The 14171-nt window shown below is 34.1% G+C and overlaps 1 protein-coding gene across 9 annotated transcripts in view; it reads left to right on the plus strand.

Annotated features, from left to right (window-relative positions):
• The window catches only part of LOC136034405 (IQ and AAA domain-containing protein 1-like), a 140652-nt gene that overhangs the window by 48477 nt on the left and 78004 nt on the right, over positions 1-14171 (plus strand). For all 9 annotated transcript variants that reach the window (XM_065715565.1, XM_065715566.1, XM_065715563.1 and 6 more), the window contains 2 exons: positions 2731-2930; positions 9550-9833. In XM_065715565.1, coding sequence (XP_065571637.1) covers positions 2731-2930; positions 9550-9833 — 484 coding nt within the window. The remainder of the gene's footprint in view (positions 1-2730; positions 2931-9549; positions 9834-14171) is intronic.

Consider the following 14171-nt stretch of genomic DNA (forward strand, 5'->3'; position numbering starts at 1 on the left):
AGAAAAGGTTGTGTTTTCTTGGCAAATATTTGAAATTTGTACACTCAAAGAAAAAGATCCAAGCCCTTAAGTTCAAACTATGAGAGATTGGGCGAACTAAAACTTCTAAAGTAAGTAAGTCCAGTGTTGGAAATATTCATTGTTATGGAAAAAAACTCTGCAACTTAAAGAAGTCAGCGTAAAAAGTGCTCAAAATGAGCTTTGATCTTAAAGGTTCCTATCTCAAAAGCCGGCTTAAGATGCTTTCGTACTAAGATAAGATAGATAGATATAGTATGAGTAGCTTATTTAGTAAGTCCAGTATTGAAAATATTCCTTGTTATGAAAAAAAAACCTCTCCAATTTAAAGAAGTCAGCGTAAAAAGTGCTCAAAATGAGCTTTGATCTTAAAGGTTCCTATCTCAAAAGCCGGCTTAAGATGCTTTCGTACTAAGATAAGATAGATATAGTATGAGTGGCTTATACAATGGTAGAAGGGATATCGTAGGGGAAGATTTTAGAGAAATTGGATTTCTTAGTAGGGTGCAAAGAGGGGTGCTTTGAATATTTTGGGTGGAGAAGGAGTATGCGTAGCTGTGTTGGTCTCAGACGGCTCGGTGCTGCATTTAGCTATTAGTAGTAGTTTTAGTAGATAATGCTTAGGACGAAATTAGTTTTGATATTTGAAAAACCGAGTTTCTGCCATTTCAATTTTCACTTCTGTATTGCAAATATGTCTTTAAAATAACGAAGTACGCGACACATTTACAAATCTAGGCTTTTTTTAATGATGGGCATGACTATAGTATCGCTCGAGCAAAAATCCACAAAAAAAAGTTAGCTAATAAAACAACAGAACTGGTGCCATGTTTTCAAATTGAAAAAACGTGGTATTTTAGAGCTATGTAATTCTTTTTTATTAAACTAAATGTAGCCTGTACAATCATTTTGAATATCGTCTTTACAACCATTTCAAGGAAGGTAAATTTGGGATTTAAAAATAAGATTTAAAAATAAGACGTGAATGAATCAAAAGGCTGGATGTAATTTTTGAGAAATCTATTAATTTAAATTGTTGAGGCACCATGGACAGTGAAATGAAATCTGACTGTTGGAAATGATTAAATGACAACTTTCGCAACCATGAATTCATTAGAAAATTACAAATATCAGGGATTCAATTTTTAATGAAAAAAAACCTTCACGCGCAGTTGTGCAGTTTTTGATAGTGCCAGATGCTAAACTTCTAAAAAAAAACTTTGGTGAAAAATCGGCAAAAAAATAGCTAAAAACATATACCACCACACAGCTTAAGAATTGGCTTTGGGGATAACAAATTGTTAATGTTTAAATGTTTACGGAAAAATAGTGTTTTAAAATTTAATTGATTAGCTCTGCTTATTTATTTTCGCAGTTCAACGTCTCAACACTGACGAAAAGGTGGTACTTCCCTAAAAAATTCATAATTTTGAACTTTTAAAGTTCAAAAAAAGTTTGTTTAGCTTTGTTTTGAAGGTATAGTGAGTTAGTGGATTAGCATAATTTTTAATGTTTGGACTTTTACGGACGAAAAGTGTTACCAAAAACAACTAATTAATTTCACTAATTTATTTTCACGGTTCAACGTGGCAACATTGAAAAATATATGGTAGCGCCTTAAAAACTTCATAACTTAGAAATAGATTAATACAAATCTTTAAAAATCCCAGTGTTAAGGTGCAAATTGACGCAAGATGCGTCTATGGGGCAGAATCTATTTCATTGTGATGTCCTTGGTATGTATTTCTGAATGCCGTTTAAGCGGTCTATCAACCACACTTTAAGCATAAAAACAAAAGTTTGCAATGCTAAAATCGTAAGAAAAAAAAACATCTTTAAAACCAAAGGTTTATCGTTCTACTCTTAGGTAAAATAGTAAAAACATCTTTCTTTGCCAATTGCCACATAATTTTAAAGTTTTCAGCTTTTTTTTCAGATTTATGTTTCATTGTTGTCACATCATTTTTGTCGTTTTTGCTTAACGAATATTTACTTTTTAACTATTTTTGAATATCAGAAATAACTGTAGAATAGTTTTAAACAATCTGTGAGGCAAAAAAGGGGAAAACAATATTCTGTTATTTTTCGCCTTGATCGATTTTATTCTCCTCTTTGATTTTAGGAAAATATTTCATCGCCTCTGAAATGCTGCCTGTCTTAAGGCAAGCATCGACAAACGGTTCTTCAATTTTGATAACTTCTCTAATTCCGTCCGCTCTCCAAGCTCAGAAAAAACAGTACACTTTGAACCACCAAAGTCTTAAAAAAGAAAATGAGCACAAAATAGATAATTACCACCTAATTTTATTATTGATATCGAAATATCTTTTCCGAGGCAAAAGATTTTGTAGCACAGTTTGGAGATTTGTATTAAGCAAATAGGTAATTAAGACCAGCTTTCCGGGTTAGAGCGGCAGCTAGTAACCTAGTAAGAGATTGCTATATATATCAGGTTAAAAATAGTATAAAACCTATTTCTGAGGCAACGAATTTTTAGATTTCCAAGGCCTCTAATCTCCGTTTACTTTTTTCAGTATTTTAGCTCAAAGAAAGAAGTGAAATAACAAAATTTTCGGATTTAAGGTCGTAATTTCCATTTACGGCAAAAGAATTTTTTTTATATGAAAATAGAGAAATGAGATGAGTTGATTGTATTTGCAGTAATAGGTGCAACCTAGTAAAGAGCTAGCAACAATCCATATTTATTTATAGAAACGGATTGAAGACTATGATTTAATTTGGACAGGGAAAGCAGAAAAAATTCTCGTTGAAAGGGACAGCCTAAAAAAAGGCGAAGCAGTTCGCTTTCAAGAAGCCAGTGCTTTAACTTACGAAAAAATCATTAACTATGAGGAGCAGAAAATGAAAGAATATTATGAAGACCGACTTCGAAACTATTTTTTGAAATATTTGTGAGTAGCAGTTTTGTTTTTACCACCTAACGCTTTTTTTTTTTTTTTTTTTTTTTTTTTTTTTTTTTTTTTTTTTTTTTTTTTTTTTTTTGCATGTGTCACTGTTCCCAGTATGAGAAAACGCTGGACTATAAAAGATATTCCAAAATGAAGAATCACAAGGAAGGTGCCACTCCGTTTTTTTTGTTCAAGACGGCTAGCAGAGGTCTATTTGGAGTCTTCTCTGGCCATTAAAAAGTTGTGAGACAATAAAAGAAGAAAGCAATTATTAAATAAAAAAGGATATTTGCATTTTTTTTTGCTTGTTATCACTGGCTATGAATTCTCTTTGTTTTGTTCTCGTCTTACATTTTCTCTTATTGTCATGATTAGCGACTGTGGTTTCAGAATTTATTCATTTTACCCAAAAAAAGAGTCTACATATCACTTTTATACCATAACAAAAATTGTTTAATGTAAAAAAACTGGGGTCAGTCTTTTTTTAAGATGAATTTAAGACAGATGTGAAAACTAATTTGCAGTCTGATGCTATTTTTTTTTTATTTATTTATTTATAGTACTTAATCGAGTTTGATAAAGTGTTCAGTTGAAATAACAAACTAAAAAATATTAACTATTACCTGTAATTAATAACCTGAGATACAGTTAAAATAATTTGCACTTATTTGATATTAAAAATAATTGAAATGGCCAAATATTACTGCTACTAGCACTAGCAACTCACTTCAGCGTTAAGCCGCCTAAGGCCGGCACAGCTACGCACGCTTCTCCTCCGTCTCAATCTATCCAAAATCTCCCTCTTTACACTCTTCTGAGAAGTAGTAATTTCATTTACATCTTCCCTTATGATATCCTTCGAACTCCTCCAGGAACGACCTGCTTTCCGTTTGGCTCTAGACGGCTGGCCGACTAGGACAATCTTTGGCAATTTATCATCCTTCATCCGCAGGACGTGTAACATCTCAACCTTTCACTCGTTATAGGTTTAGAAAGTGGGATTGAAGGTATCTTATGAGTTTCCTGCTTTCTCTTGGTGTTTAAAAACTTTAAAAGCAATAGTAAATTTCAGAGATTTATCGGGGAGCTTTCGAAAAAGAAAAAGTTAGTGTACTTTAGTATTAATTAATGTTACCTAATGAGCTTTTAATTAATTACTAAAATATTATTTTAAAATATCAACTAGTATTGGTAAAAAAGTTAAAAAGTAACATATATTTAACATGTAATTTTAAATTATTAAGTAATGTTTAGGATTATAGATGTCATTTAAATAAGTGGATTTTATTAGTTTGTAGCTTTATCGCGGTATTTAATGCATGCATTGTGTCGGATAATCTTTAAGCACATTTTGAGAACGAAAAAAAATTTGTGATTTTTGGGAAACAGTCGTCTTTTTTGAACAGGTATTCAAGAACAAGAGCTAAGAGCTCATATGGCACTTGTAACGAGGCCAGAAGAGCCAAGAGCTCACATGGTATGAGCTCTAACAAAATTCTAAGAATCAATAGATTGATTTAAAAGGAAAATCAGAGGCTTAATGCCGGTCGGGATTTAAAATAAGAGCTCTGAGTCACGAGGACTTTCTAAATATCAAAATTCATTCAGATCCGATCACCCACTCGTAAGTTATAAATACCTCATTTTTTCTAGTTTTTCCTCTCCCTCCAGCCCCCCAGATGGTCGAATCGGGGAAAACGACTTTATCAAGTCAATTTGTGTAGCTCTCTGACACGCCTACCAATTTTCATTGTCCTAGCACGTCCAGAAGCACCAAACTCACCAAAGCACTGAACCCCACCGCCATAACTCCCCCAAATAGAGCAAATCCAGTACGGTTACGTCAATCACGTATCTACGACATTTGCTTATTCTACCCACCAAGTTTCATCTCGATCTCTCCACTCTAAGCGTTTTGCAAGATTTCAGGTTTCCCCCTCCAATGTCAACAGATCTGGCCAGGATTTGAAATAAGAGCTCAGAGACATGAGTTCCTTCTAAATATCAAATTTCATTAAAATCCGGTCCCCGTTCTTAAGTTAAAAATACCTCAATTTTTCTAATTTTTCCAAATTAACACTCTTCCCAGCTCCTCCAAAGGGAACGGATCCGTTCCAATTATGTCAATCACGTATCTATAACTTGTGCTTATTCTTCCCATCAAGTTTCATCCCGATCTCTCCACGCTAAGCGTTTTCCAAGATTTCTGTTTCCCCCCTCCAACCCCTATGTCTCTCGATCCAACTCGAATTGAAAACGGAGCATCTGAGACATAAGATCCTTCTATATATCAAGTTTCATTAAGGTCCGATCACCCATTCGTAAGACAAAGATACCTCAATTTTCACGTTTTCCAAGAATTCCGGTTTCCCCTCCTCCCCCAGTCCCCCCTCCCTCCAATGTCACCGGATCTAGTTGGAATTTAAAATAAGAGCTCTAAAGCACAAGATCCTTCTAAATTTTAGATTCTATTAAGATCTGGTCACCCGTTCGTAAGTTACAAATGCCTCATTTTTTCTAAATTTTGAGAATTACTCCCCCTCCCCCAACTCCACCAAAGAGATCAGATCCAGTCCGGTTATGTCAGTCACGTATCTTGGACTTGTTTTTATTCTTCCCACCAAGTTTCATCCTGATCTCTCCGCCTTTAAGTGTTTTCCAAGATTTCCAGCTCCCCCCCCCCAATGACGCTGGATCCGGTTGGGATTGAAATAAGAGATCAGAGTTACGAGATCCTTCTAATTTCATTAAGATCCGATCACTCCTTCGTAAGTTAAAAATACCTAATTTTTTCAATTTTTCAGAACTAACACTCCCCCCCCCTTTCCTTCAAATAGGATGAATCCGTTCCGTTTATATCAATCACGTATCTAGGACTTCTGCTTATTTTTCCCACCAAGTTTCATCCCGATCCCTTCACTCTAAGCGTTTTCCAAGATTTTAGGTCCCCCTCCCCCAACTCCCCCCGATGTCACTGGATCCGGTCGTGATTTAAAATAAGAGCTCTGAGACACGATATCCTTCTGAATACCAAATTTCATTAAGATCTGATCACCCGTTCGTAAGTTAAAAATACTTTTTTTCTAATTTTTCAGAATTAACCCTCTCCCCTCCAACTCTCCCAAAGAGAGCAGATCCGTTCTGGCTATGTAAATCATGTATCTAAGACTTGTGCCTATTTTTCCCACCAAGTTTCATCCCGATCCCTCCACTCTAAGTGTTTTCCAAGATTTTAGGCCCCCCCAACTCCCCCCAACGTCACCAAATCCGGTCGGGATTTAAAATAAGAGCTCTGAGACACGATATCCTTCCAAACATCAAGTTGAAAATACCTCTTTTTTTCAAATCTTTCCGATTTAACCGTCCCCCCACTCCTCCCCTCCCCTAACCGACCTCCCCGTAGATGGTCGAATCGGGGAAACGACAATTTCTTTGGTGTCTCCGATTGACTTCAAATGGTTCACAGATCTGCTAGACTATTGGAATTGCCCTTAATATATGTCTATTTCCCTTAGTTCTGCCCTAGGATGGATGATAGACTATCTATCAACAAGTCAAATGACATCATTTTTATACAATTCTGAAAAAGGATTGTGTCAGCTTTGCCTCTCACTGAGACTCTCTGTCTTGGCTTTACTCCAATCAGCCATCCCTCTCAAGTTTTTCATCACTTCCACCAAGTTGATTTGAATACAAAAATAAAAAATATCTTTTTCTTTTCTTTTTTCCCCAGTGCTGGTTGGGCACTGGAATATCATAGAGGGCTGTTTATTATTCTAAATGATAAACATCGTGCAAATGTATCTCACTTTAGGTGATAAAAACGCTAATTATGACTCAAGGACTGTCTTATAGCTTAGATTTTGGATTGAGAAGAAAATTCTTCGTTTGTCTAAAATGTTGAGAGAGAAATATATTAAAACAAAACAAAATCGTATAAAATGAATAACAAAGAAAGTACTAGAACTAACAATCGATTGGTCCCTAAAATGAGGTCCGTTTTAGGGTGTAAGCTCTTTTTTATATATTACTGCCCTAGCCGTATACGTTAATGCTTAACCACTTAAATAGGAAGAATTTATTCAATGTTTGTCATCTACAATAGATAACTGGAGAGTAATCCCTTTGCCTATATTCAATTCTTTGATGTGTTTAATATATATTGACAAACATATCAATTCTTTGATATGTTTGATATATATCAAAGAATTGATATATATCAATTCTTTGATATATATCAAGTCTGCTCGACCATCTATCTACTCGGATAGATGGTCGAGGCCGAAGGCCTCGATCGAGTCCGTCGATTTTTGAATTAAAATGGAATAGTTGTGGGCATCAAGTCATGGCTAATTGTAGAAAAAGCCAAGACAGATAGTCCAATTGAGTGAGAAAAAAAAACTTGGCATTAATTCCCCCCTTTCATTGCCCACTTATGCTACAATTCTCCCACTTATGCCTTACCGTCTCCCACTTATGCTACACCTCTCATGTCACTCCACAAGTAAAAGCAGTAAACAAGGGACTTCAATCATGCTGAAGTCTTCTCCTGGGCTATCGAAAGACAAAAAAAGCCTTTCAGAGGCCTATCTAACGAAGACCATTCTTGATACTTTTGTAGTTCTGCTGTCTGCAACTTGTTATTGGTCTCTTTTTCCTTCAGACCATTGGAAACTTGCGTGTCGACCAAGTTATCAAATGGAGTGACGTATCCCTTTTAGGTTTCGATAATAACGTAGATTTAAGTTTATTGCTAAAAGTCTATGTTCTAGTCCTGCAAAGAACGTTAAACATTCATACTCACTCTATCAGAGCTATCACAGAAGCTCTATGAGTATGCGATATGCGATTGAGTATGCGATTCTATGAATGCTCTCCGGTCTCGTGCTGTCAAAGATATTAGTGATAAGCTGAGGCTCGGTTGCTCTAAGATTGTAGCAAATCGTGGACATTATAGGAGAAGAGCGCTAACTCGGCTTTACTCCAATTTTTGTGATCATTCTGTGCTCTTCTATTCTGGTATTAGGCCACTTCTGTTGACTGGTGATCTAAAACGTATTCGCATAAATTATTACCGGTACTGCAAATTTCTTTTATATCTACCTCGTTCTTACCGGAATACAAAACTGGTTAAAAAGTATTGTGCGACAGATATTACTGGTGCTTTCGAAAATTTATCTGCGAAGCTAGCTAATGAAGCGCTTTATAGGCTAGGATGTTTTCATCGCCTTATCCGTCTTTTTTCTGTATGTGATTAAATTTGTTTCTTTTGTATTACTTTTGCTGTTTTTCTTTTGTATTTTACTCCACTTAACCTCTGTTTTGTGAAGTGGGTGATAAATAAATTATTATTATTATTATTATTAGAACAAAGAAAAATCCCATCACACTGATTTTAAGTACTATATTTGTGTTACATAGCCAACAAAGCCATACACAAACCAGAAGATTGATACATTTGAAGGAGAAGTTCAACCTGGCCTCCAAAACTTTTAAAGTAATATTTAACGAAAGTTTTAAAAATCGAATTTATTAACCTGGTCATCAGAAGTTTGCTTTAACATGGAATCTATCCATCTATCCGAGTAACATGTGACCAAAGATGTGACCATCTTTGGTCGCATTCGGTCCTACATGCCGAAAAGAAAAAGGTGGTCATGTCGATGGAGTAATAGGTTTTTGGACATTCTGAGCCTATCGAATTGAATAAATATGGACCTCATATCCGTGCTCAGACATAATGTTAAACAAGGTCCTAGATTACTATTCATAATCAAATATATTAGCTTAACTTTACTGTAAAAAGGCATACCAAATATTGTTTTGGCTAATATTCTTCACTATTATAGTTAAAAAGATCTAAAGATATATTGGACTACAAAGATCATTAGCTAACAGCAGACTAGGAAAAATATATTGAGCGGTTAAATATCCCCCCCCCCCCCAGAAAAAGTGGTACAACACGAAAAATACTAGCAAATGCCGAATTAATGCTTTAAAAGCTGCTAGTTTTCTGTCACAATCCTTCGTAATTGTTCATCCTCTTTAAGACTCCTTTGTTGTGTGGGGGTGAAATCTGATTTCTAAAAAAAATAGAAAGAAAAGAAATCAGTGTTCTCATTGCATTAGAAGTTATGTCGTGATTTGGTAGAAGAGCGAACCCCAAAGCTGAAGTAGTTGCTTTCTTCGTTGCTACAGCAACGAAGAAAGAGGGCTTACGGTTACCTGATTTGTTTGCATAAAAAAAGAGCCAAACACTAACACAACATCAATAGAATACCCAACGACAGGTCAGCTCGGGATTAATAATTGCAAATAAAATAGCAAAATAAACAAAATAGCACATTAAAATATGCCACACAGAAAAATTTTCCACTTATAAAGTATAAGTAGATTGTAAAAAAAAGAAAATTCTGTGATTTAACGATGAGGCCTCATCAAATGCCCAATGTGAGGGTCTTCAAATCCTCCCACTAACCACTTCTCGGGATTTTTTTAAATTTTTTCCATAATTTCAGAAAAAAATTATGCATAATTTGGGTTGCCATGAAAACACACTATCATATGCTTACTCGGATAGATATTAGAGAAAAAAATAGCTAATAAATAAATTTTCATTCAGCAAAGCTACTGGAAAGCTTCCAGATATCCCAAAAGACGAAGATGGTGGCTCTGAAGCCATTGACTTCAACTACTTTCCACGACATGAAGATGATTCTAAACAGAGGAAATCACCGCTGTACGGAACAGTCCCAAAGGTGGGAAAGAAGAGATCGAAGAAATCCAAAAAGAAATCAGGTAAAACTGAGGATAAAGCCAGCGTAAAAGAAGTACCAAAAAAACTGCTTCAGTTTCAACCTTCAAGAACCTTAGGTGATATCAATGCCTCTGCTCAACGCTATAAAGGTTAGAGATTTACTTTGCCTTAGGGTAAGTTTAGACATTAGACGTATTAAATTGTAGTAAACCACATATTTATTTCCTCGTTTGTTAAGAATGAGAGATCAAGTTTAAGTGTACGCTACCAATTTTCTCTCAATAAGAATGACTACAATGTATCTGAAGTACTAAGTAAGTCACCGTCGCTGCTCACATTTAAAAAGACTTTAAAGGTGACGGTTCTTTTAAGGTACTACTAAAACTTCTACTCCTACTGCTAATACTACCACAAAGCAGTGAACAAAAAATAAAACAAAACTACACTTTAACTAAAGAAATAAAAATATTCTGAGTATTTCAACCCCACGTCCGGGAGTCTTTTTCAACGGAAAAAAATACAAATGACAAAAAAACACGACAACTAAACACAGGGGAAAAAATAAACAATAAATAAATAAGAACAATTCACATTATAAACAAAACTCCCAGCACTGATGGTAATAACTTAAGACAAAACCAAAGCAAATGTTTATAATGAAACTATAGGTTCCTTTCCTCTGCAACAATCGGTGTATAAATGGGAATCTATTAACTACTACAAAAAAACTACTACGACTACTGGTGCTGCTATTACTACTATTCCTACTGCGACTACTACTACTATCATTATTTTCTTACTAATGCTAGTATTAAATAGTGACGAAGACCACACAGCCTTTTCATATCAAACAAACACAACTTAGCAACAATAGGGAAATTTTCCAAGACAGAGGAATTCAATTCAGTGGATATTTCGGCCCTATATCCAAGGGCTTTCTTCAGCACCACACCAGAAAAAATATGTATATATATAAACAGCCCTAGCATCCTTACTTCAACGAAGTTCAACCAGGACTGATAAATAAAATGATGTGAGATGCTAAAATCATTCAAACAAAACAGAACAAAATAATTAAACCCAAGTTTTCAAAGCTAGTCTTGCTTTTTTGGCAGCTTGCCTCAAAGTCGTTTTGTAACTGGTTCAACATTATTATAAATTGGTTTAGTAACATATTTTGTTAGATCATTTCTAATTAAATTTGAGTATAAAGAATTTAGTGAATATTCCCCCAAGTTTCTATTTAAAGAAATATTATTATTTATATTGAGACTAATTTCGATTGATTCCCGAACCACCTTTTTTATCCCCAAATCATTACTAATGAGAGAAGAGTTTTCAAAAAGTATTGCGTGGGAGGGATTATTCTAGTAACTTGTGGATTATTTGGTTTTTACCGTCTCTTTCTCCGCTTACACTTTTTTCTTCTTTATCGTTTTAGGAAGTGTAGCTTTTTTTTTATAAAGGAGACGTGTCAAATTCTAGTTATCAGGCTACCTTTGTTATAAGTTTTCTTTTGTAATAACAAAGACTCATTGAGTTCTAACTTTCTTGTATACCTTTGTTAAAAGTTTTCTTTTGTAATAACAAAGACTCATTGAGTTCTAACTTTCTTGTTTACCTTTGTTAAAAGTTTTCTTTTGTAATAACAAAGACTCATTGAGTTCTAACTTTTTGTTTACCTTTGTTTAAAGTTTATGTCTAGTTTATTATTATTATTATTTAAGAATTAACTTCAAGACGCTTCTTGACTACTAAGGTCCCTGCGTCGGCCCTGCAATGCATTCCTGCAGCGTGATTCGATCTCTGGGTCCCGTATTACCAAGCTAAGGTCAAATCCACTGAGCCACCACAGGAATATGTCTAGTTTATTTTTTAATCAATAATGAGTTTCAAAAAAAGTGCATTGGTTTTTTGTGAGTTTCTTGTGCTCTTTTCCATTCCACGAGCAAATGTTCTTAAGGTTTCATCCAAGAGCTTCCTTGTTTTTTCTATATTTTTTGGACAAGTCTGCCCTTCTTGCCAGATGTACAGTTACTGTTTATCTGCTTTGGTGGTGCAATAAGTTTCTATACTATCTGATATTTATTCAGCCAATATTTAGATAATTTTTTCCCATGAAATTTTAGAACGCAGAACTGAAAAGAAGGTTGAATTGCAATATTGCCGATATCGTTAAATTGCATATAAATTATCTAATATCTTGATTCTAAATGGTACAGCATTCCGTAAAAAGAAAAAACTGAAACTCGAAACCTATTAAACAAAACTGATTCGTATATACTCTCTGAAAAGGGTAATAATGATAATAATGGCGAGGTATGTGCAAAACTGTTGAGATTACACAATATCAACGGTAAAGAAAATAACTTTATAAAAATGAATTAATATATTAAGTAGATTATGAAGATTAGATGTAGTGAATACTATGTAAGGACCAAATGTCAATCAATGGTTTGTTGTGCATTTTCTGCAATAGCCTTTTGACATAGTTCATCAAGCTGGGAACAAAAACCTTCGTCCATCGAAAGTACTTTTCTTAATCGACGAATAACTGAAAAAATTGCTGATTTAAACGTTGTCGTGCCGACAAGATATTCAAAATTGTTTGGCGAAAAACTAAAGGGTGTTCTAACGTTGTCTCATTGTCTTCACGGGTCTCCCGGTGGGTAATTTTTTCTTAAAAAAAAATTTACCAAAAGGAAAAAAGAAGGAGAGCTTTTTCTTCTTTTTCCCTTTGGATTTTTCACGGATCTACAGATGGGTAACTTTCCTTTAAAGAAAAAGAGCTTTAAGAAGGAGAGCTTAAAGAAGCTTAAAGAGCTTAAAGAAGGAAGGCTTAAAGAGCTTAAAAAAGAGCTTAAAGAAGGAGATCTTTCCTTCTTTTTCCCTTTAGGATTTTTCACGGATCTACAGATAGGTAACTTTTCTTTGAAGGAAAAGAGCTTAAAGAAGAGGAGCTTTTCCTTTTTTCTTTCCCTTTACGATGTTAATCTGGAAAATATATGTGAGAAGTAGTATAATAATTTTGCTTAAATTTGGTAAACATATATTGTATATGACTCTCAGGTAGGCTTTGAGCTAAAGGTACTGATTAGTCCATCTCCTTTGTTTCCTATGAAGTAAGTAATGTCGTTGAATAAAGTTTGGCCATGTTACATGAAGTTGACAAAGTGGTTTCATATTGGTCAATTTTTTGCATAAAATGATGTAAGGTCTAGGAATTCAGATCTAGGAATGTCAGGCTATAGGAATTAAGTTGTTTGGTCCCAAGTTTGACTTGTACCCATTACCTCTTTTGAAGTAAGAAATGGGTTCGTATAAGTACTACGTTATGTGAAGTTAAAATATATTGCTTTATTTGTGTCCTAAACAGAAAGGAATTAATATAAAGAAAAAAAAGATCAAAAATTGGGTTTTCTAAGGTCAAACGGAAATGCTGATAACAAAGCGAATATTTCGGGAGGAAAACCGCAGCTCTCCTTCAGCGTGAACAAAAAAAAAATCAAGGAAAAAGCTAGAGAAAATATGAAACCAATTATACAAAGGAATAAAATTCCAATAAAATCAAGGTTAAGCCAAATAATTTTAAGAATAAATAAATTTTAAGAATAAAAGCCAAAATTATAAGAATTAAAACTAACATAACCTAACAAATACCTAACAACGAAAGGCGAGTCACTCGCCAATAGCCATGATTACCAAAAAATCCAAAAACCTTTGACTTGCTTGATGAAGTTTTAAGAAATTTTCAGATTTTTACATTCAGGGTGGTTTCTTTCTTATCCTCCCATCTCTCTTGCTTTATATGAAGTAAATAACGTCGTTGAATAACGTTCAACCACACTGGATGAATTTGACTAAGGTTTTCACATTGGTCAATATGTTGCATAAAATGATGTCAGGTCTGGGCTAATGGAATTAAATTGTATTTTCCCAAATTTGACCTGTATTCCCTACCTCCTATGATATAAGCAATGTATTCGCGTAAGTAACACGTAACATGAAGTTGGATAATATTGGGTTTTTTTAATGGCCCTAAAATGATGAATCATATAATATAGATGAGTAATTTGGTATACATAAAATTATGTAGACTCAAAATTTTAAAAAGTAAGAATAATTTGTTAAGCTAGATAGGTAAATATTGGAGAAATTTGGTGTGCGGGGTTGCTTAATATTGAACTTCATTGCGCCAAGTTAAATATTCAATAGAATAACTGTAATATTATAATATTGTTATAGTGTTATGTTATATTGTTATATTTTTATATTCAATATAATAATTGTTTGCTTTGTAATGATTTGTAATAATTTAGTTTGCTTCTTAAATCATATTGATCATAATTCATATTCTTCTTCATGGAATATGGGTAAACATTAATCAACGAACATTATTCTTTCGCAGGAGGTAAGGAAGAAAGGTCATGTTTCAGATAAATATCATAAATGAAGGTTATGTTTCTATCTCAAAGACTACTAAATAC

The sequence above is a fragment of the Artemia franciscana genome, chromosome 13 (assembly GCF_032884065.1).
Source record: "Artemia franciscana chromosome 13, ASM3288406v1, whole genome shotgun sequence".
Taxonomy (NCBI): domain Eukaryota; kingdom Metazoa; phylum Arthropoda; class Branchiopoda; order Anostraca; family Artemiidae; genus Artemia; species Artemia franciscana.